Genomic DNA, 26,622 nt, shown 5'->3' with positions numbered 1-26,622 from the left:
AGGCTCTCTTCTCTGCTGATTTTGCTTTTAGGATCAACCACTTCTAGTTTACCTTGATTGTTTTCCTTAAAGATGAATTTTAGCAGCTTAAAGATGCACTTGCTTGTTTGATTCAAAGAGAGGAAATCATTAAACAGCAGGGATTTTTTGGGGCCTAATTCCATTTCTGTAGTAGGGCTGAAATAGTAACCTGTGTGGCAGAAACATTCACTGGGGTAGTTGGGGGAACAGAGAGGGAAGGTATAAAGAGAGGAGACACTTGACGGCTTTTCATGAAGCTCAAAGTTAAAATTACATTTCTCTAACCCCTCTACTTCTCTCTGCCCTCTACCTCAACCTTTTCTTTTCCCTTCTGGGTTCTGTTAGGAAGTGGTTGAAACTAGGCAGGCTGGATTTTGAACAAGCAAGTCTAGAAAAGGAGAGGGATGCAAAGGACCAATGAGAGCTGTTAGTCAGGCAGTAATTATGCTGCTGTTACTAGTGTAGAATGCTTTCATGTTCAGAGGATAAGGCACAGTTTTTGGTGCTCACCTTTGTTAGAATTCCATCTTCTCGGTGATTCTTCTGCAGGACATGCTGAAGTGCTAGCTGAATCTTCTGTTGGAGTTTTTCGATTTTTACCTTCTCCTGAAGCCATGAACGATCTAAATGTAAAGGAAGTGAATATTTCTGGTATTGCACACTGGCATCACAATATGCAAAGAAATGTTCTTAGAGCCTATGCTACATTCATCTTTCCTGTTGCCAACCTCCCTTCCAGTCCAATGGAGTTTTATACAGGAAGTATAAGAGGATCTCAGCAAGCTTGAACCATATTTGTTAATGTGTCACATGCTAATAAGACTGTATTACAAAATTAAAACTAGCAATATTTTCATCCTGGAGACGACGAGATTATGTAATGAATGACTAACCAAAGGACCTTTGTTGCAAGGTTTTCTTTTTGACGCACAGAAAACAATAGAAACAAATAGTTTTAAGAAAAGCATATTTAAAAGAAATCGTTCCTGTGCACTTCTTGGCAAACAAGGAGCATTATATCTGACATCGCCAAGGTGGCAGAACCAAACAATTCTGTGGTTCTTGCACTAAGAAAACACAACACTAAATACTCTTGAGCTGCCAAATGGCATGATAATGTAGCTACCATTCTGCAAATCAGGGGACACCTGCCACCCTTATTCACATGGTAATACCTTGCTCCTCGAGGAGATCCATTAGTTTCAATGGGACTACTCACAGAAACATGTACTACTCAACACAGACTAAGGGCAACAAAATGTGGGCATATATTAGGATGAATCGTTTGAGCAAAATTACCCTAGCACCCACCTTTAAATATATTTGTTAAAGTAAAATCCAGAGTAGGAAATGATTAGGGAAGGGGCATACAAGAAGGTGATTACATTACATGCTTACGGGTTGCCTACCAGATTATCATTAAGGCATACTTCATAATAAAAGAATCACTAGATTCCATCAAACAAATGTAGAGTGATATTTTACATCTTACCTGCAGACATTAAAACAAATGCAGAAAACAAAGCAATCTCATCTTCTGTCAGGTGCATAGAACATAAGCTCTTTCCAAATTCAAACACAAAACTAATGAAGTCTTCACAACCTGCCAAAAGGAAGGTACATATCATTCAGGATTTCTGATGAGACTGCTTCAAAGTGATGGGACGGTTATTTTACTCTGACGGCGGAGGCTAATGGATGTGAAATATCTACAAGACCAAGGCTCCTCTCTTTAAAGAAGTATGGATTGGTGGTAGTTGCATAATAAAGTTGAAGCTAGTAGTCCATTATGGGCCATTTTTATACACCTCCAACTTTCCCCAATCTTCCTAAGTTTTGTGACTTTTTCTGGTAAATTTGGTGAAAAGAAGATCATTTTATAACTTAAAGTCATTTCATAGACGTGAACTACCACTACGCTTGCCAAATATCTAAAAATTTTTGGGCTGACTTGATCTCCAAATGACTTGGCCTAAAAATTTAAAATTGGTTTTGTTTTATTGATGAAGGAAGTGCCTTTGGTATTTTTGGGAGGGGGTGCAGAAAAATGCATAAGGAGTTGTTTTAAAGTGTATCAAGAGCAACTGTACTATATATGCTCATAAAAATAAAATGACCTCCATCTGACTCCAGCTGCTGGGTAGTGTCAGAGGGTGAGACAGGAAAAGGAGGAAGGAAGAGAGAGAAGACCTGGGGGTGAAATAGGGTGGGACAGCAGTATGGGAAAAGCGTGGATATAATGGGTTGGGGACCTAGCGGACATGAACTGGGGTAGACGTGGCTCCCAACCTCAAAATGGGACTAGCTCTAGAAGATCCAAGAGGAGGAGGAGGAACATGCAGAGGAGACAGGACAGTAATGGGGCAGGACAATAGTGATGAAGTGGAGTGCGGGGAACCTAAAAACATAGAGGGCAAATGAAATAGGATAAAGGAGACAGCCATGGAAGAAGGTGCAGGGAACTGAGGGAGGCATATAGGGTGTATGCACAGGGAACATACGGAAAGAGAGGAGGACAGGGAAAAGCAGAGTGCTGTAAGATTTTAATGTGGATAGGCGCCTCTCCATCTCTTCTTCCTTTCCCTTCCACCCCCATATGCCATGCAGGTATAACTCAGATTACCACCACTATCATACATACTTCCTACAATCTGCAGGAGGGGAGCCCCGCTTTAGAGGGCCTTGGAAGATTTGTTGGAACAGGGCTTTCCCCCGCAGTCTTATACACCAACCTGATTTAGAGTTTTTTGATGCTCATGGAGAACAAATTTAAAAGGTTAAGGTTGAAAGTATACATACAATATTACTATCTGAACTGTTCATGTCCATACTTTGTACCTTTGGGCATTTTAAATAGGTGCAGAATATCTGTAAAATGATACAGCCAGTTCTTCACTGCCATTTTATCCTTCAGCACTCTATGTTATCTTATCCAGTTTACACCCCATATACAAACTTAATAGTAACTCCCAGATAAAATTGACAAAAATACACACAAAAGGTCAAAATAGCAAATTAATGAGAAATTGAAAAAAAAATCCATTTTTAGTCAAGTGATCTACTTCCAATAATCTCTCAGCAATGTTATTTTCATCTTTGTGTACATATGTTCTTGAAAGATTAAAAAAGAAGACCGGCAGCTTTGGAAGGATAACATTGTGGTGTCCAAATTCACCCAAGAACCTGCTTTTCGGTATAGTTAGAATATAGCAAATATTACTCCAGTTATCAAATCTGGGTGCCTAAACTGGATGCATATTCAAATTAGTACTGACCTGTTTAAAACAGGTATCTGGGTGCCTGATCTGAACACCAAGGGCCCAATTCTGCATTCTGTTACATGATTTCAATTTCCATTGAACTCAACTGGTCCCCAAATTTAGTCAGCCAACTTTAAGAAGTGGACCCATACATAGTACCTTACATAATAAGCAATCCAAGACTATCTAGATTTTGAGTTACCTTTAAACTTTTCCCTTTGTATACCTAACACAGTGTTTAAGTCCCAGTCTATTTTTTGTATATGGTCCGCTTTCAGTTTCTAACCTCTTTTCTACTTGTTTTTATACAGAGTATTTGAGATTTTCTTACCTAGTGACTTGAAAACATCTGGGCTAGCGTACTTGCCGTCAAAGTATACTGTGTTGTTTTGGGAGTCAAAGGCACGGCACATTCTGATAAACACAACCTCTAAAGATCCTAAATGCAAACAATACACAGATTTGATTATTTTAATAGGGATTTCAGTTACAAAGAGCAAAATGGAAGAACTTTTAAAAAAGGTCCAGTACTGTAGTGGTTCTGCAATTATAACTGAGAATGGTTTGATTTACCATGAGCATTAAAAGAAATCTCTAAAGTTAGTTATATCAGAATAAATCCAGTGTACCTCCACTGAAGTCAAGGCAATTAAATTGGATTTACACTGGTGAACATATAAGAACTTAACCATTTATTTGTAAACCACCTCATTTCTATAATACCTTCCCTATAACAAAGTCTGAACTTTTACCTGGAAAAGAGCTATTCACTGTTATCAAAACAAATCAGAAATCTATTTTATGTGCTCGACCCAGTCATTTGTACCCACACAATACTTCCACTGTTTCTAATGGAAGCTCCACACAGATACATACATACGCTTCCATCCAGAACATCTAAGATGAACACATGTATCCAAGGAAAGAGCTATAAACCTTGTTAGGTTGTACTGAAAGAAACACAAGGAAATATCTGAAGTCAAAACTGACTTCAATCATTTTACTTACATAGCATTTCCCTAGGTTAAAAGCTCGTTAGAAGCAGGCCTCAGAATTCACCAACATACCTGCTTTTAAAAGCACGATTTGATCATTTTGACACAGTTCCATAAAGCCATCAATGCGTTTGGCAAACTCCACGACATACTGTATAGCTTCTGTTATTTTGACTGCACATAACTGCCACATTACCTCCCTCTGCTGTTGAAGAGAAAGGGATAAATCACTATTCAAGCTTGTGTAAGCTCCTTTTCATAAAGGAAAATGAAGTTGAAAAGCAAAGCAGAGCCCCCAAACCTCGCCAGCGTTCATGAGTATAATTTAGGAGGTGGATAGGGTAAACGAGTTTCTTAGAGGTATATGTATACGTGCAGCACTCATTTACTGTTGGCCATAAGATCTAGGCTGGGACTTCTTGTCTCAAGAGACAAATTCTCCCCTCAGATGCCTGGGTACTGCTTCCAGTGATTTACACTGGATGTGTATGCGTGCAACAGAAGGCAGAACTGGACCCAACAGACATAACTAAGCTCTCAAAAGTAATTCCATGCTTCTTACCAAGTACTCTGTTTCCTACTGAATTTAAATCAAATAACAAGGGGATCTTAAAATATATATAATCACATATTATTTATGGTATTGGTAACCAGTCATTTGCACCACAAGCATCTCAATAATTTAGAATGAAACTACCTATGTAGTGTAAAAACTGGGACTTTTTAATACGATAGACATGCTGCAGAGAACACAAGAAATATTTATCTAAACAGAAGTGGGTTTAATAGTACTTCCCAAGAACTGTTTCACTAGTAAGTGCTTTGTGACATTCAGATGGAAGGTGCTATGGAAATACAAACGCTAATTACGCATCACAAAACCCCTTTGAGGAGGACAGCATTGTGCTACCCACTGTACAGGTACACCGAGGCACTGTGAAATTAAGTGACTTGCCCACAGTTGCAGAGTGACTCAAAGGCAAAACTGTAAACAGAAACCAGGAATCCTTACACCCAGTTCCAGGATTTTAATCTCCAAACAGAAATGCACTATCTTAAATAACAATTAAATAATAATTAACCCTCCGCATTACATATTAAGCAGCCAGTGCAATTTAGGAGCCAGATTACAGCATGGCCCTATATTGTCATGCAGGAATGAAAACAGGAATAAGACACTTCATTCCCTGGTGCAGCCTCCTTGCACTGTGGCTGGAAGTGCAAAGCACTGGGTAATCCTTCCCTTCCCACACCCATCAAATGGTGGGCAGAGCCTCTGCTGCACTTCCCAAAACTCTGCCCAGTGCAGCTGAGCTGGCAGAAGGGTTGAGTCCTTTACTAGGGTTACCATATTTCAACAAGCAAAAAAGAGGACGGGAGGAGCCCCGCCCTAGCCCCGCCCCTGCCCCTCCCACTTCCCGCCCCCCCAGAACCCCCAACCCTCCCCCCGTTCCTTGTCCCCTGACTGCCCCCTCCTTGGACCCCTGCCCCTAACTGCCCCCAGGACTCCACTCCCTATCTAAGCCTCCTTGCCTCTTGTCCCCTGACTGCCCCAACCCTTATCCACACCCCCACCCCCAGACAGACCCCTGGGACTCCCACGCCCCATCCAACCACTCCCCACCCCCTGACAGCCCCCCCCAGAACTCCCAACCCATCTAAACCCCTCTGCTCCCTGTCCCCTGACTGCTCCGATCCCTCTCCCCACTCCTGCCCCCTGACAGCTCCCCCCCAGAACTCCCAGCCCCCCACCCCCCCACTCCTTGTCCCCTGACTGCCCCCTCCTGGGACCCCTGTTCCTAACTGCCCTCCAGAACCCCACCCCCTACCTAAGACTCCCTGTTCCTTGTCCCCTAACTGCCCCCTCCTAAGACCCCCCCCAACTGCCCCCCAGGACCCTACCCCCTACCTGTACCCTGACTGCCCAAAAATTTTTCCACTCCCCCCAAAAAGCCCCCCTCCCGTTTCTTGACTGCCCCCTCCAGAACCTCCCTGGCCCCCTTACCCTGCTGCTCAGAACAGGGTGTTGGGCTCTGTGCCAGCCGGACACATGGCTGAGCTCCCCAGCACAACAAAACCCGGTCCCCAGCCCTGCACAGTGCTGCCGGACCGGGCTGCAGGAGGAGGAGCTGCCGGCCGGCTCAGAATGCAGGGAGGAGGAAGCTGCTCCGGAATCCAGCCCGGGACTTTCCTGCAGCCCTCCCAGCTGCTCGCTCTGCTCTGCCAGGGGAGGGGGAAATCCCGGACATTGTGAGTGCTTTACAAATTCCCCCCGGACGCTATTTTTAGCGCGAAAAGGAGGACATGTCCGGGTAAATCCGGACGAATGGTAACCCTACCTTTACCAAGAGTAGAAGTTTCTTTAGCCATATAAATAAAAAGAAAACAAAGGGGAAAAAGTGGGACCACTAAGCACTGAGGATGGGGTAGAGATTAAAGAATTTAGATTTGACCCAACACCTAAATCAATGCTTTGCCTTAGTTTTTAACATGAGTAATGGAGGAGCTTGGGGGCAGTGGCAGGGTGGCTAATGGGAACAAGGATTTGGAAGTAGAATCTACCACATGTGAGATGGCAGGCAAACTCAAACAGCTTAATGGGACCATATTGCATAGCCCAGATAATCTCCATCCAAGAATATTAAAGGAACTGGCACATGAAATTGCAAGCCGAATAGCAAGGAATTTTAATCAGTCTGTAAACTTGGGAACAATACCCTATGACTGGAGAATTGCAAATACAGTGCCTATATTTGAGAAATGAAAAAAAAAAAGTGATCTGGGAAACTACATGCCAGTTAGTTTGACCTCAATTATATGCAAGGTCTTGGAAAAAATTTTGAAAGAGAGAGTAGTTAAGGACATACATGTAAACAGTAATTGGGATAAAATACAACATGGGTTTACAAAAGGTAGATTGTGCCAGACCAATCCAATCTCTTTCTTTAAGAAGATAACTAATTTTCAAGACAAAGGAACTGCAATAGATCGAATCTACCTGGATTGCAGTAGAGCATTTGATGCAGTTCCACATGGGAAATTATTAAACTGGAGAAGATGGAGATTAATACAAGAATCAAAAGGTGGGTAAGGAACTGATTAAAGGGGAGACTACAATGAGTCATGCTGAAAGATGAACTGTCAGGCTAGAAAGAGGTTACTAGTTGAGCTCCTCAGGGATTGGTCTTGGGACTGATATTATTTAACATTTTCATAATGATCTTGGCAAAAAAAAAGTGGAAATGAGCTAATAAAATTTGCAAATGACACAAAGTTGGGAGGTATTGCCAATATGGAGGAGGATCAGAATATCATACAAGAATATTTGGATGACCTAGAAAACAGAAGTAATAGAAATGGGATGAAATTTAATAGTGTGAAGTGCAAGGTCATTTACTTAGGGACTAACAACAACAATTTTTGCTGTAAACTGAGGATGTATCAGCTGGAAGCAACAGAGGAGGAGAATGACCAATATAGCAAGTCTATCACAGTATGATTATCAGACGTGATTATGAAAAAGGCTAATGCGATCCTAGGATGCATCAGCCAAGGTATTTCCAGTAGAAATAGGGAAGTGTTATTACCATTATACAAGGCACTGTTGAGACCTCATCTAGAATACTAAGTCCAGTTCTGGTCTCCCATGTTTAAGAAAGATGAATTCAAACTGGAACAGATGCAGAGAAGGACTACAGGATGCTCAGAAGAATGAAGAATCTACCTTTCGCGAGGAGACTTCAGGAGGTCAGACTAGGTGATCATGATGGTGCCTTCTGGCTGCACAGTCTATGAGTATTATACTACCGGTTAGGGCTAGAAGTAGAATGATTATCCCCTAAGCTCATGGGAGTGCAGGTACTGCTCCCTCTCTGCATCCATGGGAGCTCACATCCCTCTCAAAGGGACAGGGGGATGGCCATGACTCCCTCTCCACACGGAGCTGTACATGGTTTGTGCAGTCTGTGCACCCACCATGCAGGCAGAGACGGGGTTTGTCCCCAAGCGCGAGGAGCAGGAATGGAAGAATGGCTCAGAAAGCCAGTATCAGGAATGAGGGCCTACAGCAGAGCTAGTCTTGAGCAGCACCCCCCGCCCCCCTCAGTACAGCTGGCCTGCAGCAGGCTGCTTGATTAGCCACGCAACCTGATCAACTGTTGAGGCTGGCTTCTAAGCCAGCAGCAGCAGCTCCTCGCTGACTTTGCAATGCTCATGCCCACAACTGTGCCTGCTCCTGTGTTACATGGTTCCTGCTGCTCCTGTCTTGCACCTTGTCTAGCCTGAGACTCCAGTTCTTGCCCTCTGATTTCACCCTTGGCTCTCGCTTCTGACTACAGGCTCCAGCTTGACCCTGGCTACTGACTACAGTTCTGACCCTGAACACTAGGCCTGCCGCCTTCTCCAACAATTAGACTAGACTGCCCTCATTCCAGTTGGCTGATAGTCAGTTTCTTCCCAAGGTTTCTCCCAGGGCAGCATAACTGTACATCTCCCCTTACACAAGGCAGGGACCAAATGCACAAACAAAAAATACATTTAAAAAAATACAAATAAAATGCATAAATACTCCAAAACACATACACTAAAAGAGAATCCGGGAAAGCAGCAATGTGGAAATGGACCCAAGGGTAATATCAAATTGCACATCAGTTTGCATGTAGGCTGTTGATTGAGCCTGACCCAGCTAACCTTTTATCCGAACCTCAACTTTATTAACAGTATTGCCAGCTTTCAAGATTTTAACAGTAGTCTCATGATACTTGATACATTTCTTAAAGCACTAGCTCCTGGAGTCAGGCCATTCTAAGAGAATCTCAGATCTCATTTAAAAAAAAGAAAGTTTCCACCCCTCCAGGTTGTGGAGAAAAGCTTGAAAACATGAAAATGAAACATTCAAAAACCAGAAGAAAAATAGCAAGACCCAAATCTTATGGTTTTTAAATTAAACTCATGATTTTTTGGGACCTGACTCATGATGTTTGAGCACTTGGGATTTGAAATACAGCATTAAGATATTAGGCCATTTATTGATACAGCTTGATGTCAACATAAGGAAGACAACACAGCCCACGTGTCCTCATAGATATGTTCAGCAGTATGACATGGGTGACAAGAACCTGGGGTTTCTGAGTCTGGCCCTTCTAGTTTTTCTTAATCTTAAGGATTTTTGGTGCCTGGGTACACCACAAATTAAGCAACAGAAATGTAAACAGGACCTACCTGTAGGGAGCACTCATTTCACTAATCCAGAGACTCATTCTACCATTTAGGAGTGGTACTCACTGGCTCTGTCTTTCTAACCCTTGTTCTTTAAGCACAGGTAACCAGGAGTATGTGCCACACCTGTAAAAACCCCACATGCGAGATCCAGAGAAATCACTACCCACTTGCGACTTTTCATTCCAGCTTATTACTAGTGACAAGTTAAAGGTGCAGGGTACATACTTCTCTCCTGCATACAAACCAACCAAAATTTCCTACTGGAAATAGAAAAAAATTGAAAATGCTGAATTTAACAGTTAACAGAATGTTATAAGATTAACAGCTTTAAAAAACCCAAGAAGGTCTAAAAATGGTATTTTATTATACCTTGTTCTGGTAGTTCTCAATTTCTTCCTGCAGAAAAGTCTGCCATGTTATCTGCTGTAGCTCTTCTCTCAAGTACTGGCAAGTTTCCATGTGTGACTTTGAAATATTCTGTGCAAGATGTTCTAGAAGGAAGAGTAAGAAGTGGCATGCATTAAAAGAGCAACACTATCCCTGTGTGATTTCTGTCCAGCAGAAGAGTGAACTGCAGAAATTACGATTAGTAACTTTAGTTATTATGAAAAGAACCTTAATCTATTTTCTGATAGTTCCAATAGCTCCTTGGATTATCCTTTTGAAAAATATTTTAGGACGTTTGCAAAAAGATACAAGTAAAGAAAAAAAATTCTGGTCCCTAAGGGTATGTCTATACTGGAGCTGGGAGCAGTGTGGATGTTGTGGCAGCGAAGCAGCTCAGGCTAGCCACCTGCGCTTGGACCAAGGGGGTTGGGCAGACTTGGGACACAGGTGACCACCCCGAGCCCCAGTCCTTGCTGCAACATCCACACTTCTATTTTTAGTGCGCTAGCTCAAGCAGAGCTAGTGCGAGTCTGTCTACCTGGGCTGGGAGGCAGGTTCCCCGCTGCAGCGTAGACATACTGTAAGGGGCTATTTATACTGCACCTGGAGGTGTGATTGCAGCACAAGCTAGCTTTAATCTAGCTAGTCCAGACACCAATAACAGTTGAACCATAGCAGCATGGACTTTAGTGCGGGCTAGCCACCTGAGTAAGTGGGCTGCTGCAGGGTACTGCTATTGGTATCCAAACTAGCTAGATTAAATCACCCTGATTTAAATTAAATTAAAATACTCCTGCAGTGTATACATACCTAATAGCTCTGAGAGTGTTCCCACAGTGGTCGGAGACCATCCAGGAGAGGGCAGTGTACACCCATTTACGTATGTTACTGGTTCACAAGTGCAGCTATAGGAAATTTTCAATAATGAACAAAAACTGGTAGATTTGCTCTGTTATTAGTTCATTACCAAGTTAAAGCTTAGTTAAGATGTCTGGGTGAACCTGGGCATACTGAGATTTGAGAGAAACAGCTCCTCTCTCCAGAAGCAATGATTGCCAAATAGGTTTTAAGGGAGGAAAACCCATCTGAAACTATGTAAAGGTAAAGCTCCGTGGAAACTTGAGAAAGCCTTGTGATCGGTAAACTCACAGTTTCACCTTGCTCTCGATGTAATGTACTGTACTAGCTGGTGGTCTTGGTGTTTTTACTGAGATGGAAACCTGCCTGGGGAACTGGGCAAAAAACTAAACTCCTTACTAGGAGCCACAGAAAAGTGGCCCAGGAGTCAATGGGCCCATCAGTTTAGGGTGGAGGCACATTAGTGGAGGTGGGGTGATGACAGCCCTGCTGGTGCTGTAAGCTGCTTCATGAATAAACAGCATTTCTCACCACGGCTGTCAAACCGGCATCTTTCTCCAGAACTAAATCCATGAACATTTGAAATAAGAGAAATGTTTTCTTTAAAAAGGAATGTAAGGTATAGAGGACCCATCCTGCGAGATATCAGCTGGGACACTGTATCATAGAGGCTGCCTCCTTGGCAAGTTTCTTTTCTCTAGGGATGATTTTTTAAAAATAAATCTTGGTAGAGAATACACTTTTTAGGGACCCAAGATAAAAAATTATACAAATGATGTCTCAAATTTTCCTTAGTTTTAAAGTAGTAGTGTAGCCATTTCGACGTGATGGAGGTTTACATACAATATATTCATTCTAGAGACCATCCTTCTTTTGCCAATATGCTTTGTTAAAACACATCTGAATGGCTTATCAATAACTGATTTGTACTTATTTGGGAGGAGGTTTTTCAAAGGCAGACGCCTAAAAAATGTGCCCTTAGACGTGCAACCTGCCCATCCTTATTTAAGCACATAGAAACAGATCTATCAAAGAGCAAAATCCTGGTCCCCCTACTTGCACAGTTCTGCAATCAGTGCTTTCTCTGGCTAAACCACCATGAACCTCTGGCCCTAAAATGATCTGAATGGTCATCCATAACTCCCCTTTTAAGGCCCCTTGAGTCAGCTTTTCTGTGAAAGCTGTTTCTTTGTTTGAAAAATTCTTTAAATAATAAACTCACACTACAAAACAGGTTGTTTCACATCATGCTAAATGGACTAATTGAAGCCCTTTCTCAAGAGCAAGAAAATTCAATAAGGTTTAAATTACAACCTTCAATAAAAGCTGATCATATGCACCATCTAAATTACACAACATAGGGTATAAAGTGGTTGTTGCCACCACAGCTTTCATATGCTCCAGCAGCAATTTCATACATATATACCCTTAAAAACAACATTAGAACCTAGTCACAACATCTGACAGCTTGGGGAGGGGGATGTATTTCCAAGATACACTGGGCTAGATTTGATAGCGTGGCTAAGCACAAATCTAGGCCTCAGTTCAGGAAAGTATTTAATCACGTGCTTACATACTTCCATGAACAGGGACCCTAGATTGGAAAATACTTAAATATGGTTATTACAGTGTTTGGCCCTGTCCATGTTGGCCAGCCAAACCATATTACAAACCAGTTTAAAAGATAAGTAACGTAATAAACCACTACTTTAAGCCAGGCTCCAAACTCAGCATCTCACTTAGGATGAGCTAGCCTTCAATTCCCTTGCCTTTGTCGGGTTATCCTTTAATAATCGCCCATGAAAACACACACACAAAACCATTTGACTGAGACAAAGCTGCTGGCATAACCTTTATTTTCAGATTTCTTCTTCTCATTTTTACTTATCTAAGACTCAAATTATTTGAATTGAAACAGGGACATAATCCTCTGGTTGTAATGTCACAACAAACTGCGCTGCAGAGAACTGGATTCCACAAGCAGAGGAGGAGGACTTCAAACAGGAGTAACAAAAAACCTGTTTTCATGCAAGATGTCCCTATTAAGAAAAATAGGGAGGGGGAAATCAAACTTGTGTTATGCTGATTTGTCAAAGAATATGATATTTTCCAAATAGATTGTTTTACTTTTAGTGATGTTGTAAATGAGTATTTAGCATGAATGTTACAGAAATAAACAAAACAGGTATTTTAAAACCACTGGTTGCTCAATTAAGCAAACTGGGATTTAAAAACCACTTGTGTAATGCTGGCAAACCACCTTACAGAGCCCTTCTTAAGACAAGTCACTAAAGTACGTTTGTGGAGTTCAGTACTCAAGAAGACATTCAGGGAGAAAAATGTAGGGCAGAACATGCTAAGTAAAGCTGTCATTATAAGGACCCTAGGGAAATTAACAGAACTTCCTAGAATTCATTCCCTAATGAATTTGGGACCAGATTCTCCTCTACTTCATACTTTCTGGAGTCACCTGCGTAAACTGGGTATAAAAAGCCACCAAATTAGAATAGCATTCTGGACCCATATGTCACAGGTGCAAATGACTCCAAAATAGTAGAGAATCAGGCCTATTCATTTTATGCTGGAAAATAGAGTAGAGATGGGAAAAATATTAGTCTGATAATTAAAAAAAAATGATGCTGTTCTTCATCAAATAAATTACTCAAGGAATATTATTTGCCCAGTTCTAAAAATGATTTTATCTAACTGCCAGCATTCGTGATTCACCCCACCTCCAAAAGGATTCTAAACCAGGGGAAACCACCCAAATCCCACCAGCAAGGAGCCAGTGGGATTTGCTGGTCTGATTCTGTATGGTGCTGAGTGCCATCAACTGCCAGCTGAAGTTCAGGGTGCTGAGCGCTTCATGGAACAGTTCTTACAGCTTTACCAAAACAGCAAGGCTGTGTGTAATTTTAGAGCAGCATTCACAGAAGGCTAAATGTGTTACTCTGAATCCAAAGGGTATTATTAAAGCAATTACAATGGAAACTTTTCTCTCTTATTACCTAATTCTGCCATGGACACAGTTGGCGAGGTCTCCCCATTTGTAAAAGAACAATAAGGGAAGAAGCCCGATGCTGGTGTGTAGTCACATATTGGTTCTGGTTTGATTCCATTAATATCAAGACCCGACTGATCTGGAGAAGGTTGTATGTCTAAGTAGAAGCTGCTAACTGCAGAGTCTGCTTTGCTACCTTCAGGGGTATGCCCATCAATGTAATTACTGAGGTCATCATGTAGCTCTGTTAGCCCATTGGTGGTGATACTGTATGTTGGTGTCAGTGGTTCTGCCTCTCCAGGTTGCTGTTGGTGATCTCGCTGTTGCTGCTGCATTCGATGTTTCTGCACCTCTGCGTACAAGCTGTCCCTCTGTTTTTTTGACATTCGACCAAACTTTACAGCTGAAATATATACACAAAACACACTTTATTTCCATACATCACCACTGCACCATAACCATCCTGAAAACTTAGATCCCAGTGATGAACACATTACGAAAACCTAGATCTGTGCAAATATCTCCAGGTACCTACAGGTACAGTCACAACTTAACTACCACACTTCCTGCTACATCTTATATTCTTTAAATGGCAGTTTTAATAAAACATTTAATTTAACCATTTGCTTTTATTGTTATTTTGATAGTTCATTAGCTCTCCAACTGTATAGATAATAGATCATATTCATTCCAGGTTCACCTCCACAGATGTCAGAGTTACAACATCCAGGCAATCAAATCTCATCACTGTTGGATGGCAATTAAAAATGAAATTTGATGGTATGACACCAGTAGCACAATTCCTATTGCATGTACACATATAAGCGTAGCCAACATATGATTAGGTATAAACTGGTGGGCTCTGCCCAGAAGAGGCTCAAATAGCAAGTTTTTTAGAAATCAGGACTGAGATGCATGGAAAAGCTATAGAGCCAGCTTACGACAACAGACATATTAGTGTTCCAAGTCTGTCAGTGTGATAAACAAAGACATTTACTCAATGATTTATAGTAAATAAATCCACAAGATAAGTATGCTGCATGAAAAGATATATTCATGACTTGTGAACTAGCACATTAAAATCAGAAGCAAAAGACTTGTGTTGGCTTGGCATCAGTAGTTTTGCGTATGACAGCAGTTCCTAAGAACATGCTATATATTTTCTGGGACCGATATCAGCTATAAAGGCTTCATGTTTTTGGGAAGAAGACTATCAGCACATGTGTTTCTGTAGCAGGCCAAACAACTCCAAGAAACCTAGCCACTTATGAGACCAACCATTAGAGATTTTAAATAACAGTCAGGCATTTAATCCCACACGAAAAGTAAGTCAAAGGGAGTAGGGTCCCATTTATTATGTGCACAGAGCAGCACATTGTTTTCAGAACATTTGGGATTATGGACGTGGGACATTGCTGACAATATTAACTGAGAAAAGACTGAGCCAGATCCTCAGCTGGCCAATGTGGCGGCAGCTCCAATGAAATCAATGGAGATGCACTCATTTACATCAGTTGCGAATCTGGTCTTGTATTCAGTTATGTCCTTAAAATGTGTTACATGAAATATTGCCTGTCCATTGTATTGTATACAAGGTGTCATGCATGCATACAAGGTGGGTTTAGTATGGAAAGCACTTAACATTTTGTCTTAGGAAGACATTGACTGTCCTGTTTAAAGGAAGATATAAGGTTTCTCTGTCTCTTTGCCAAGAAAAAATATTTTAAGTATTTTCATTCTACAACTTTACTCTTCCATTCTCACAGATTGTACATATCCAAATATTTGACTCATTCGTGAATTGTAAATAATTTGGGTCTACGCTGATCTAATGATTAGAGTTTTACTTGGAACGGTAAGAATCTGAGTGTAATAAACACACAGAGCAAATGTTAGGACAGTTAGACTAAAAATGGCATCTTCATGGGGTGACCAGGGACAAGCAACTATAGCAAATGAGGAGAAAAAAAAATCGAGTAACTGTTTAGCTCTCTGATAGCACTGACAGATTTTCATTATAGAATACAGTATATAAAAGCCACTGGGTATTCTCAGATCTGAACATAGCATTCAGTAATTTTAAAGTTCTACATTAGGATTTGTTTGAGCAGGCATTGCACTAAGTATTATTTTTCACATGCCAATCCTGGACTAGCAGTGCTCACCATCTCGAGACATCCCCACAGCAAGGCATTTCTGCAATCGACAGTGTTGGCAGCGGTTTCTACTAGTTCGGTCAATCAAACAGTTCTTCTGACGAGGACAGGAGTACGTGGCATTGCTTTGCTGACTCCTCCTGAAAAAGCCCTGTGATAGAATTGCAAAATACACGATGCTATTAGTCACTGGATTCATAGGACACCATAGGCAAGATTCTGAATGGTATTCACACTTAATGGAAAATTGCATTTAAGAGGAGCCCATTCATTAAATTAAAGAGCTAACTTTTTTTCCCTGAGAAAAAAAATTCTTTTCTAAAAAAAAAAACTTTAAATGAGAAAATAATCTGAGGCAGGAAGTGTTTACACATTTCTTCTTTATTTTCAGAGATACTCTAATATACTTTTGTAACACAAATGTAACAATCCTTTTTGATAAAGTGAAAGCGTTTCAAGATCAGATTTCCTGGCCAGCCAGTGTCCTAGCAGAGGTGTTTTTCACTGCCATGGAAAAATCTAGGTGCCATTCTCTGTTCTTCCTGGCTCAGCAGGGACAGCACATTCAGACCACGGGGACAGGGAGTGCAATGCAGCATCCTACAGCTACCTCACTGGCAGATTAAGCCATTGTTCTGACATTCCATTCTGTGCTTTTTGGATGGGAGGATGACAGACCTTGATGTGTAATCATAGGGGTGTGTGTGTAGCCGAGTGCATATGCATGGGCAAGTGTGTGTGTCTATAGGCAGGAAGAAAATGGAGGTAGATGGTCAGAGCTTCCCTCAGTCAGGAATGTGATCAACTCATTATGGGGAGGGGGAAGAGGTGGATTTTCTAGTTTGTTGCTAAAGTGAGTTCTTTCACTCAGTGAGGTGTTCCTGTTCTCCTGAACTCTCTGTAATGGACAGTCACCAGGGTAACATCCGCAAGAAAATGTTAAAAACAATGAGAGGCTGGGCAGCGGTTACAACATAGTCCTGGTTATCAGGGCTCTTTGGTTCAATTCCCCACTCTGTCATTGGCTCACCTTGAGATCCTGGCCAGTTCACTTCATCTCTCTGTCTCAGACTTCCCACTCATAAATGTGCATGCATGGGAGTGTGTAATACCTGCTTCACAAGGGTTCTGAAGTGGTGCTGTCATCATAAAGAGGCATTTCAGATATGCTAACTCAGTATTTTAGTTTCACGTTACCACATAATGGACTAATGAACAGTGTGGCAGAGAAAATAATTCCTCAGAAAGGCTAGGCACCCTTTAATTATTGTTGGATCTTGACCAATGTTTTAATTATTTGAAGCCCAAATCCTAAAGTGCCTTGGCACATGCACCTGGTGTATAAGCAAGTGAGACAAACAGAATGGAGAAATTCTGCATGACAAGCAGCGACGGCTCCAGGCACTAGCGCTCCAAGCGCGTGCCTGGGGCGGCAAGCTGCAGGGGGCGGCCTGCTGGTCGCTGTGATGGCGGCAGTCAGGGAGCCTTCGGTGGCTTGCCTGCGGAAGGTCCACCAGTCCCACGGTTTCAGCGGCAATTTGGCAGCAGGTACGCCAAAGCCCGCAGGCATGCCGCCGAATCTGCAGAACCGGGGACCTCCTGTGCTTGTGGCGGCAAAAAAGCTAGAGCCGCCCCTGATGACAAGGAAACAACTTCCCAGCCAGTCTCTTGCAGACAATAACATGACTCTAAGTCAGTGTTTCCCAAACTTGGGATGCCGCTTGTGTAGGGANCAAGGGTCAGAATAAAGAGAGGCGTGACTGATTAGAAACAGTACTACAACACTGCGGGGCTGAGGGAAGGAACCTTCAGCTCCCACTTACTTTTTTTTCAGTATGAGGGCATCTGCAGTCAGCTACTCTTAGATATAAGGGGAATAGCTGATGTAGGACTCTGTCCTCACCTCTCCATAGGTTTGGTACACGTGACTTTGCATTGTGCATTGACTTAGGGCAATGTTTCCCAAACTTGGGATGCCACTTGTGTAAGGAAAGCCCCTGTCGGGCCGGGCCCGTTTGTTTACCTGCTGCATCCGCAGGTCCATCCGATCGCGGCTCCCACTGGCCCTGGTTCGCTGCTCCAGGCCAATGGGAGCTGCTGGAAGTGGCATGGGCCGAGGGATGTGCTGGCCGCTGCTTCCAGCAGCTCCCATTGGCCTGGAGCAGCGAACCACAGCCAGTGGGAGCCGCGATCGGATGGACCTGCGGATGCAGCAGGTAAACAAACGGGCCCGGCCCGACAGGGGCTTTCCTTACACAAGTGGCATCCCAAGTTTGGGAAACATTGCCCTAAGTCAATGCACAATGCAAAGTCACGTGTACCAAACCTATGGAGAGGTGAGGACAGAGTCCTACATCAGCTATTCCCCTTATATCTAAGAGTAGCTGACTGCAGATGCCCTCATACTGAAAAAAAAGTAAGTGGGAGCTGAAGGTTCCTTCCCTCAGCCCCGCAGTGTTGTAGTACTGTTTCTAATCAGTCACGCCTCTCTTTATTCTGACCCTTGTTGTTTCTTCAGTAAGTAAGTGAATTTAGTGTTTGTGAACAGTAGAGATGGATGAGATTTTTCAGCCAAAACATTTTTTTTTTTTTTTGGCAGATTTAGGCTGGTCTTAAAACATTTTATAAATTTGTGTCAATTTTGGTGAATTGTTTCAGTCAAAAAAATTGTTTTTTGGGGTGTGGGAAATGTTAAAACAGTTCATTTTAACATTTCCAAAATGAAGTGTTTTGATTTTTCAGATATAAATCCCATTGTAAATTTAATAACATACTTAAACATTTATTTGAGCAGGGAATGGAACTTAGGTGTCCCTCTCCCAGGTGCCTTAACCACTAGGCTATGGAGTCATTTTCACTCTCTCTCTCCGGCCCAATTAACATTTAAGTATTTTTACAAAGTGGAACTGTTTCAATAGGAGAGAATGAAAGAGGGACTCACCTCAGAACAGCCCACGGGTGAGGCACTCATGTGGGGATGGGGTTGGGCAGAGACCAGTCCCTGCCCTTCATTTTTGTTGCTTTTATCTATATATGTGGTTTTAAAATGCCTGGAAACTAAACAGAAGTTTGACCTGAAGAAATTTTGTTTGACCTGGAGACATTTTTTTTTCTAATTTCCAATTCACAGAAAATTCTGAACAATTTTGGTTTTTGGTTGACCCAAAGTTGGTTTTTTTTTGTGAATTTTCAGAACTGACAGGAAACCAAAAAATCAGTTATTCACACAGTTGTAATGAATAATGCTGGACCGACATCACTAGAAACTGCCTTGAAGCCCTTTCATTATCTGAAGGATAGTTGAAGCCCAGGGCCCTGACAGTGCAAGTTTCCAAATACCATCCTGACAACAAGACTGAACCCTCACTGGAGTGACAAAGAAGATTGCTCAGTTTCCATGCTCACTGGCATTGTTAGTAACACTCCTAGTAAGGGTGCAAGTAGATACCCACTAGAAAATGGGACCAGGACTCCCTGGGCTGGATATCAACTTTACTGGTGACAGAGATGAAAGGTTCCCCATCTCCTGTTATCAGACCCCTAAACCAGCCAGTTCCCCATACTGCCCATTGTCGTAGGTGCATTAATGTTTGTCCTGGTACATGAACTGTGCTATGTCTTCATCTCCTACTGCCAGCCACTGGGATCCTGCAAGGCAACTTGATCAATAGCTTAACAAGAGTGGCCATTCAATCGTGGCTGAATTAACAACATGAACAAACTAAGCACATGCCTGGGGCCCAAATTAGTAGGGAGTGGGGTCCAAACTGAGTAGTGCAGTGACCCCATCAGCCAGGTCGCAATACCACTCACTCAAATTTGGCCTGGCCACCCGTCCGTCATGACAAATGGGTGGCCAAGCCAAACCTGAGTTGGAAGTGGGGCATCCAGGATTGCTCCTCTTTGCCACTTTGTGGGGAGGGCCAGCTCCTGCACCAGGGCTCCTCGCTCAGGAGGAACTGTAGAGGGGCAGCGGAGAGTCCGGGGTGGGACGGGGCGGACCCGAAGGAATTAAATAGGGAAGTGTCTGTGCAGCAGGAGCCAGTCACAAATTGATCTGGATAGCAGAGAGTTAACTAAGCAATATCCCTGCCGCAGGAGCCCCTTGTGCTTGTGTTAACAGATCACTAGCGCAGCTGTGCTGGTCAGGATGGGGTTAATACAAATGCGTTCCTACTGCTAGAACATCTAGTTTAGCTGTCCACTAGTGAGACCCACAATTGTGTTTTCATAGAGCCCAGTGATGGGTTAATCTGGCCCTGTATGCAACTGGAAGAATGATAGCCTTCTTTTGGGTAAATCCTTAATTTGGGCAAGCAGACAATTTGTTGTGGGTGGCTACATTGACAGTTAGCCTTTTTATATAGGGAAGGTCTGTAGATGGCTCCTGAGGATCGGTTTCAAGCAGAGGGTTATTTTTCAATATTGTAACTGAGAAACTACTAGGCTTTTTGCTCTTTCTAGATTTGTCCTAGAGACATATCTGCCGAGTACATTTTTGTGTACAATTTATCAACTAAGTTACAGCTTGCAATTAGATTTCAACAGTGCAGAACTGCCTAAAGAACCATGCCATCTACGACTGGGACTTTTAAAAGCATTTTCTGTTTACACCCGATGAATGCAGTGTAATGCTTTTAAAGATCAACTGTGCTATATACTATGTGTGTCTGCTGAAAACATCAACAGCATTTAAAGTACAGCAAAGCCCAAGTTACAACTTTCAGAAATAGATCCAAACTTCCCCAGAGCTCAGGAATGTTCCGATCGGGAGTTTTGGTTGTAATTAATGATGGACAAACCAAAAAAAAAAAGCCAAATTTGACCTGAGTGGGGTTTTGATTTTTGTTTAAAAATGACCAGGGTCTTAATTATATGTTTTTGCCAATTATCTTAGAATTCTTTAACCCTTTGGACTCACATTATTACAAATGTATGTGTGAAAACCCTAACATCAAAGAGCTGTTACAAGCAATTACAGTTCTTTGGAATTTTCTTTGAAAACACAACACAACTATATACATTGCTCTTGTACAATCTGCACTGTCTTGTCAAAGGGGTTGAGTTAGTCATGATATTCCTGCAGGGAAAGCAGGGGTGTGGAGGAAAAATAGAATATACAGTTACAATTTTGATGGAGGCCAGCTAGAAGCCATATGCTCTCAGAATTACTGTTACTATCATTTATGTTGTGGTGGCGCCTAAACGCCATAGCCAAGTTAGGTCCTGTGATGGAGGGTATAAACTCCATCCTGTCACAACCACCAAAGGGTCAAGAGACAGAGTGGATAGCTCCTCGGCTGAACCTAACTGGTGGATCATCAACAGTTGGGATAAGAGCCTACAGACCAGGCAGAAGAAGGCTGGCAGTGACCTGAGGGGGACTGTATCAGTTACAAACTGGCAGGAAATGGTGCAAAGAGCCAGAACCAGGGAAAGAACAGTGAGTCTGAGGAAGCCCGCCTTAGCTACTTACTACAGGGTCCCTGGGCTGGAACCCAGAGGAGAGGAGAAAGAGGCCCTGGGTTCCCATACCTGCCCTCAGGTAAAGGGATGTAAAAGCCCTCCTGACTCAAGGGAGAAAGGACTATTGAGCCCAGGGTGAGGCTGAAGACCCAGCCTCAGGCCATTAGACTCTGTTTGCTGGACTCTCAACTATGCTAGAAAGGGTGTGAACTATAAGTGACCTGGCTGGAGGGCTGAGTTGTGAGAAGGGTCAAACAATCACAGTTTTGGAGGGGGCTGTCAACAAGGGGCTCCAGGGTCGAAGTGGCTGCTGCACCGTGCTTGGTCATGAGGGGGTGCACTAGCTGGTGACTGACCCCTCTACAAGCCCCATTGTGCAAGACATCGTACAAAGATATAAAATAAGTGACAAATCCTGACCCTAAAAGCTCACAATGGTGTCACTGAGAGCACAATTTGGTTCAGGGTTTGCTGGTACTATATCGTTTGCACCAAAGGTGAAATGCTGGCCTCGCCGAAGTCAATATAAAACTCGCATCAACTTCAAATGATGCCAGGATCTCATCCTAAAGTCTCTTTTTGCATACACAGATTAAAATAGTTCTAGCAGAACAGAGAGGAGCAGAATTGAACATTAGTTTCATCTCTGCCTTTCAAATTCCTGTTTATACACAGCACACTGTATGTTTTTTCATAGAGTGCCAAAAAATCAAGTTTGGAAAAAAAAAAAGCGTAGGGGAACTTTTCATCTGCTTGTCAGCTTGGATACAAGCTTGTTAAAAAAGCAACTTTGAAATGTAAATAGCAGTTTTCACCAAACCTATTAATAGTTTCAATAACTTTACTATTTAATGGCTGGGTATTATAGACATGTTGGTTTATGTTCCTTCTTTAGGAGGGGAGAAATTCAATTGTGCTTCCCTGATGTCACAAATCTCACCTTATAGGTTCCCTTCCCAGCTATGCACAGGCTGAAATGCTGATCTCATGTTTTGGTCTTTTGACAATTTTCATTTAATGAATTGATTCCTACAGTTCATTAGCTTACCCTCTTCCACTTCTGTATACACATATGTCTTAATTAGCTGCTCATTGGCTGTTTAATTACAAGAAAACAGCTGACAGCTGCCTTGCTGCATACTAATGACAGACGTTTTGGAATGATTATATACAAGCCTGTGACAACTAAGACTTATTCATAATCCCATGATTTATGGCTAATACTTAGAGACATCCACGTATCATTAAGTTTTGCAATATTCTCAGCAACTAACAATTTGTGTGTGGGGGGAATCCTTCCTGATTTTAAATCAAACTCTCTTCAAATTTCTTTTAAAAACATAACAAGAGATAATTGTTATATGAAAAGGATGAAAATATTCCAACTGTACTTGTAACCATTTTATGACAACTAAATTATTTTTTTCAGAGTAGCATCCGAAGAAGTGGGCTGTAGTCCACGAAAGCTTATGCTCTAATAAATTTGTTAGTCTCTAAGGTGCCACAAGTACTCCTGTTCTTCTTTTTGCAAATTATTTTTTAGATTTCAAGGGGAAAGATTTTTGGGTAAGTATTTGTTAATAGAGATTAAGGGTTTAACAGCTCTGGAAACAAATGCAAAAACCAAAACTGGTAATAATTACATTCAAGACAGGTTTTCCTACAGTGCCTTTATCAGTTTATACAAAGCTTCTGATAAACCCAGTTTGTAATATGATTAGGTTCCATCCATAACAGCTCACCAGTTTTTATTGGAAACTGGTTTAGGCAGAACAGTACAGTATTTAAAAAAAAAAGAAAAAAGGAAAAAAAACCCACAGGATTTAAAGGGACCCTCAGAGTTAAGTAAAAAACAAACAAAAAAAGATTTTATAATCGGAGAACTTAGAACTAGTTCGATTCATGAATAAATTGAAGTCCACGTGAAAAGAAAAACGAAAGTATTCTCCTTCAAAGCAACAATAGGAATACTCCAGTTGTATTTTTTTAACAAAACAAGATTCTCTCACAGCTTTGAAGAGTGCCAAGAGAGTGAGGGCTGGGTGCCTTTAAACTTCTGAAAGTACAAGAAATGCCCTCAAGTGCCCTGTGTGAAAGGTGTTATGAAACTGTATGCATTCAAAGTAAGAAGAGTGGCCTGAAACTAGTTCTATCCACAGCTTTAAAGGCATAGTTCAGAACTAGGCATGGCAAATCTCGATTTTTATTTTTTCATAATTTCAGCGGATATCAATCTTTATTTCTAAGCATTTTTCAATTTACATTTTCACCGCTGTGGGAAATAATGTGTGTGTTTGTGTGTCAGACATATATTTAATGACAGATGTTAAATTCAAAAGTTTAATGCTTTATAACTGTTAAAACACAAATTGTCAACGTCTCACATCAAAATATACAAAGTATTTATCCTTAAATCAAACTCTAAATTCTCAGGCATCATTTTTATCTTATTTTGCCTGTGTGTAAATTTGGATTATTATCGATGGAGATATTTTTTTCAATTTATACGTCCGATGAAATTGACGTTTACTGATATTTACCGATGATAAATAATCCTTCTAACCCTATTCATATTCAAAATTTTGTTTCCTAATATCAAAGTATTTCACTATAAGTCTCTACAAACTATTCAGGAATTAAATTTAGAATATCAAGTAGTACCCGAAAATAGTTTCTCTGTTTAGGGACAAAGCTGGAGATGATGCACTCAATCACTCTCCCTCTTCTAATGATGGTACCCAACAGATTTTCAAGGATTGTATTTACTAATCACAAATGAAAATTCAGTTCTGTCTCAACAAACCAAACAATGACAATTGAAAGTATTACAGAGAGGGGTACTTTCTTCCCTTCACCCTCAAATGTGTTTTGTACATTAACTTTCACAGAGGAGATTAGCAATAGACAGATGAGGAAATTCATTTTTTGGTTAAAAAAAAGAGGGTGTTTTTTTTAAAGAGGCATTTAAGCCCAAGTAAGAGGCAGGAGGCTTGCAAATGTTCAGTGAGATTTTTATTTCTTTGTAAAACACAAGGAAATATTAAATATAGATCACTAGATTAAGGTAGAACAGCTAAAATCACAAGAAGTTAGGAAATGAAAGATTCCTGAGTAGCATTAACTTGGCTTCATTAAAAATGCCAAAGGATATAATAAAAAAAGTTTGAAACCTGAACAGAAAAGACTACTAAGTATTATTAAATGTAATAATTACAGCACTGCAAAGGGGAATTAGGCCAAGTTAACATTGCTATTAGAATCTTAACTTTTGCTCTTCCCAGCTTTTTTGTGGTTTCAAATGTGGAATCTTAATGCTACATTAGCGTAGATGTTTGCGTTTAATTTCCTTTTATTTTTTAAGTTAGAAAATAAAATAAATGTCCCATGTTTAATAATGTTAGCATTTAAACAATCCCATTTTGGCTTTGAAGTTCCCACCACACTGGGGTGAAAAGAGCGAGAGAGAAGAAACCATCCAACTTCGCTGCTGCTATTGGAGATCATTTCCCACAAGATTGGCTTGAGAGGGTAGCAGCACTTCTGTTCACTTAATGATCATTTAGGGCCATGATTCTGCAATCTGATGCACATGGATGGATTTTTGCACCCACGTGGAACCTCACTGACTTCACTGGGATTTTGAACTAGTACAAGAGTCTACCCGAGAATCACAGTGCAGGACTGGGACCATTACCTTAATAGCTGCACCATCAAAGCAGTGTGTGAAATAATTCAAACTTAGGGTATTTTTTAAAATCAAAGGTTAGATTATGTGAAGAGTAGTATAAGAACACATAAAATTGCAGTGATTACAGCCACAAAAAAGCTGGAATACACACTGTGGGGAAATAGTACCTAACTGTTTCACATTGAGAGAAACCAAGATACACCAAGTTGTCCCCCACCCGAAATAGCTCTCTTCAGTGAGACTTTGTTGCTTCTACTGTGGAAGAGCGTAACACGAACAAAATCCTTCTTTACCTTTACATCTGCCACAGCACAGGATTTTAAACACTTTTTAAGCCATGATCATTTACACTCTGAACACAGTCATCCCCACCAAGGTTAGGAAGATTTGAACTCCATGAGTGCCGTTCTTTTTTAAGAAGAGAAATATATGAACACACGCAGAGTGTCAGATACCTAGCAGAAACGATATTTCATTTTAACCCCAAAACCAAGAATGTGTGAAGGACATGAATGAGGTAAGCGGGATATTATTCACCTGTTTCAAGTGTGTGTAGGCTTAGTTGTCCTGGCTGTACATAGTTATCCTATGGTCCTGATGCTCCAAGAACAGAAGAACATCCCTCAGTTTGTTGTTTGGGCCTTTGTTTTACTGGGGGGGAGAGCTGCTTTTGCTTTCCCCACCATTAGCTTAGCTGACCTGGTTGGATTCTCAAAGGCAGATTAAGTTTTGCATTCTTCACTGTATAGGAGACCAGGGGAAACCATTTGCCTGACCCATATGGGACTCCATTTACACTCCCCACTGTCAGGCTGGCATCTGTCATTATTCTGATTGTTGGAGGTTCAGACAGGGACCTCCTTGTCCTTTGATAAGTGAGGGATTTACGTTAGTTAAAGGTGAAAAAGCCATTCTGATGGAGGGATTCTCAATGGATGAACTTATGTCTGCTCAGGTGAGTTCCAATGGTTGATCAGGGGATCTTGCAGAGGAGGAGAAGCAGAATTGCCCAGAGTACTGTCTCCATGCAGATGGCCATGCACCTACTTGCTGAAAGCACTGGTAAAGTGAGACCTGCCAGCTTCGCCAAAAGCTCCTCTTGTGGAGGTTTGCCCAAGAAGTCCTAGGTGAATGAACATCTCAGACTGGACTGAGGAGCAATTCTGGTCATTGACAATATTGTGAGTCTTGAAGATCTGGACAGTTCTGTTTTATATTGGTTCTCATACCATCTTCTTCACCATAGAATCTGAGGACCTTCCCACAATGCATTAGGCAATCTGCCTACTATATTATGTGTGGCTTGTTTGCTTTCATCCTCTTCCCAATGGGAGACTGGATTGTGTGTGCAGTGTGGTTCTTTTTTCATACATACACGCTGCTACCTGTTTATGTTAGAGAAAGCAGGTCAAAGAAATGCACCTTGTACTTGGAAGGTGGTGAGGTTTGTGATCATCCTTAGTTCCTGTGGGAATTTGTTCCCAAGTCTGCAGCCAGCTCCCAAGGAAGCTCTGTCTCCTGAACTCTAGCTTTACCCTCACAGCAGAAAGTTCCATTGAGCCAGAGGAGT

At 41.6% G+C, this 26,622-nt stretch overlaps 1 protein-coding gene across 3 annotated transcripts in view; it reads right to left on the bottom strand.

Moving 5' to 3' along the window:
* Positions 1 to 26,622, bottom strand: part of RORA (RAR related orphan receptor A) — a 571,618-nt gene that overhangs the window by 12,379 nt on the left and 532,617 nt on the right. For 2 of the 3 annotated variants that reach the window (XM_034783531.1, XM_034783532.1), the window contains 7 exons: positions 15,908 to 16,049; positions 13,750 to 14,145; positions 9,866 to 9,987; positions 4,349 to 4,481; positions 3,613 to 3,720; positions 1,514 to 1,624; positions 532 to 644 (listed from right to left, as the gene is read on the bottom strand). In XM_034783531.1, coding sequence (XP_034639422.1) covers positions 532 to 644; positions 1,514 to 1,624; positions 3,613 to 3,720; positions 4,349 to 4,481; positions 9,866 to 9,987; positions 13,750 to 14,145; positions 15,908 to 16,049 — 1,125 coding nt within the window. The remainder of the gene's footprint in view (positions 1 to 531; positions 645 to 1,513; positions 1,625 to 3,612; positions 3,721 to 4,348; positions 4,482 to 9,865; positions 9,988 to 13,749; positions 14,146 to 15,907; positions 16,050 to 26,622) is intronic. The other variant, XM_034783533.1, reaches the window with a different exon arrangement.

Source organism: Trachemys scripta, chromosome 10 (assembly GCF_013100865.1).
Source record: "Trachemys scripta elegans isolate TJP31775 chromosome 10, CAS_Tse_1.0, whole genome shotgun sequence".
Taxonomy (NCBI): Eukaryota; Metazoa; Chordata; order Testudines; family Emydidae; genus Trachemys; species Trachemys scripta.
This window is presented reverse-complemented; position numbering and strand designations above follow the sequence as displayed.